This window comes from Sinocyclocheilus anshuiensis, unplaced genomic scaffold (assembly GCF_001515605.1).
Source record: "Sinocyclocheilus anshuiensis isolate Anshui unplaced genomic scaffold, SAMN03320099.WGS_v1.1 scaffold1590, whole genome shotgun sequence".
Classification (NCBI taxonomy): domain Eukaryota; kingdom Metazoa; phylum Chordata; class Actinopteri; order Cypriniformes; family Cyprinidae; genus Sinocyclocheilus; species Sinocyclocheilus anshuiensis.
Genome location: NW_015547720.1, coordinates 81095 through 82235, shown reverse-complemented (window position 1 = coordinate 82235; position 1141 = coordinate 81095). Strand labels below are relative to the sequence as shown.

General features: G+C 38.7%; 1 protein-coding gene across 1 annotated transcript in view; it reads right to left on the bottom strand.

The window, feature by feature from the left end:
• Positions 1–1141, bottom strand: part of cdca7b (cell division cycle associated 7b) — a 10482-nt gene that overhangs the window by 1108 nt on the left and 8233 nt on the right. Inside the window, exon 10 of the mRNA XM_016507103.1 lies at positions 92–236. Coding sequence (XP_016362589.1) covers positions 96–236 — 141 coding nt within the window. The 3' untranslated portion in view covers positions 92–95. The remainder of the gene's footprint in view (positions 1–91; positions 237–1141) is intronic.

Sequence of the window (1141 nt, the reverse complement as noted above, 5' to 3'; positions counted from 1 at the left end):
GCATAAACACATTTCATTACACCAAATACACAAAATAATGTTCTTTTTTAGCAACGTCATATGACCCCTTTAAGGTAATATTTAGTAAGGGTTGTTCACCTCTCCAGATAGACCCGGACGTTATCGTGTCCGTAGAATTTGGCGAGTCTGGTGAGAGCCCCGGTCGCACAGCGTCCATCCCGCTTACGACACAGACTGCAGTTACACACTCCTCGACAGATGGGACACTCCCACGACTGCGGGAACACACACACACACAGACACAGAGACACACACAGACACAGAGACACACACAGACACAGAGACACACACAGACACAGAGACACACACAGACACAGAGACACACACAGACACAGAGACACACACAGACACAGAGACACACACAGACACAGAGACACACACAGACACAGAGACACACACAGACACAGAGACACACACAGACACAGAGACACACACAGACACAGAGACACACACAGACACAGAGACACACACAGACACAGAGACACACACAGACACAGAGACACACACAGACACAGAGACACACACAGACACAGAGACACACACACACAGAGACACACACAGACACAGAGACACACGATCAGTGATTCAATGCTTCCAAAAGCCAGAAATCCAAAACTTCTTATGCAAAGTTCAATATTCCATATTGTTATGATCTTTCACCAAGAATTTTACATTTCATAAAGAAAATGTGTGTATAAAACATTAGGGCTGGGTTTTGACACAAAGTTCACGATTCGATTCGATTCTCATTCACAAGCTTGCGATTCAATTTGATTACCGATACGATTCGAATCAATATCAATTATTTTGGATATATGTCAGGTACAGTACTTGCCAAATTTTCCTCAAGGAAAAAAAAAATCTCTCAACTAATGCTGTAAAATATACATGAGAGTCAGTTGGTACTACATTACTATAATATTGAAGGTTAAAATTAACTGATTTGTTAAAATTATGCTTAATGAAGTTTTTTAAATAAAGTTACAATTACATAATATTTCTACTTCAAATAGTTTTTTGAAATATAAACAATGGTGGCTGTCATAAAAACTTGATGGATTTATTCAAACATAAATTAAACATTGAAGAACAGTAAAATTTATAATGAATATGTTATATG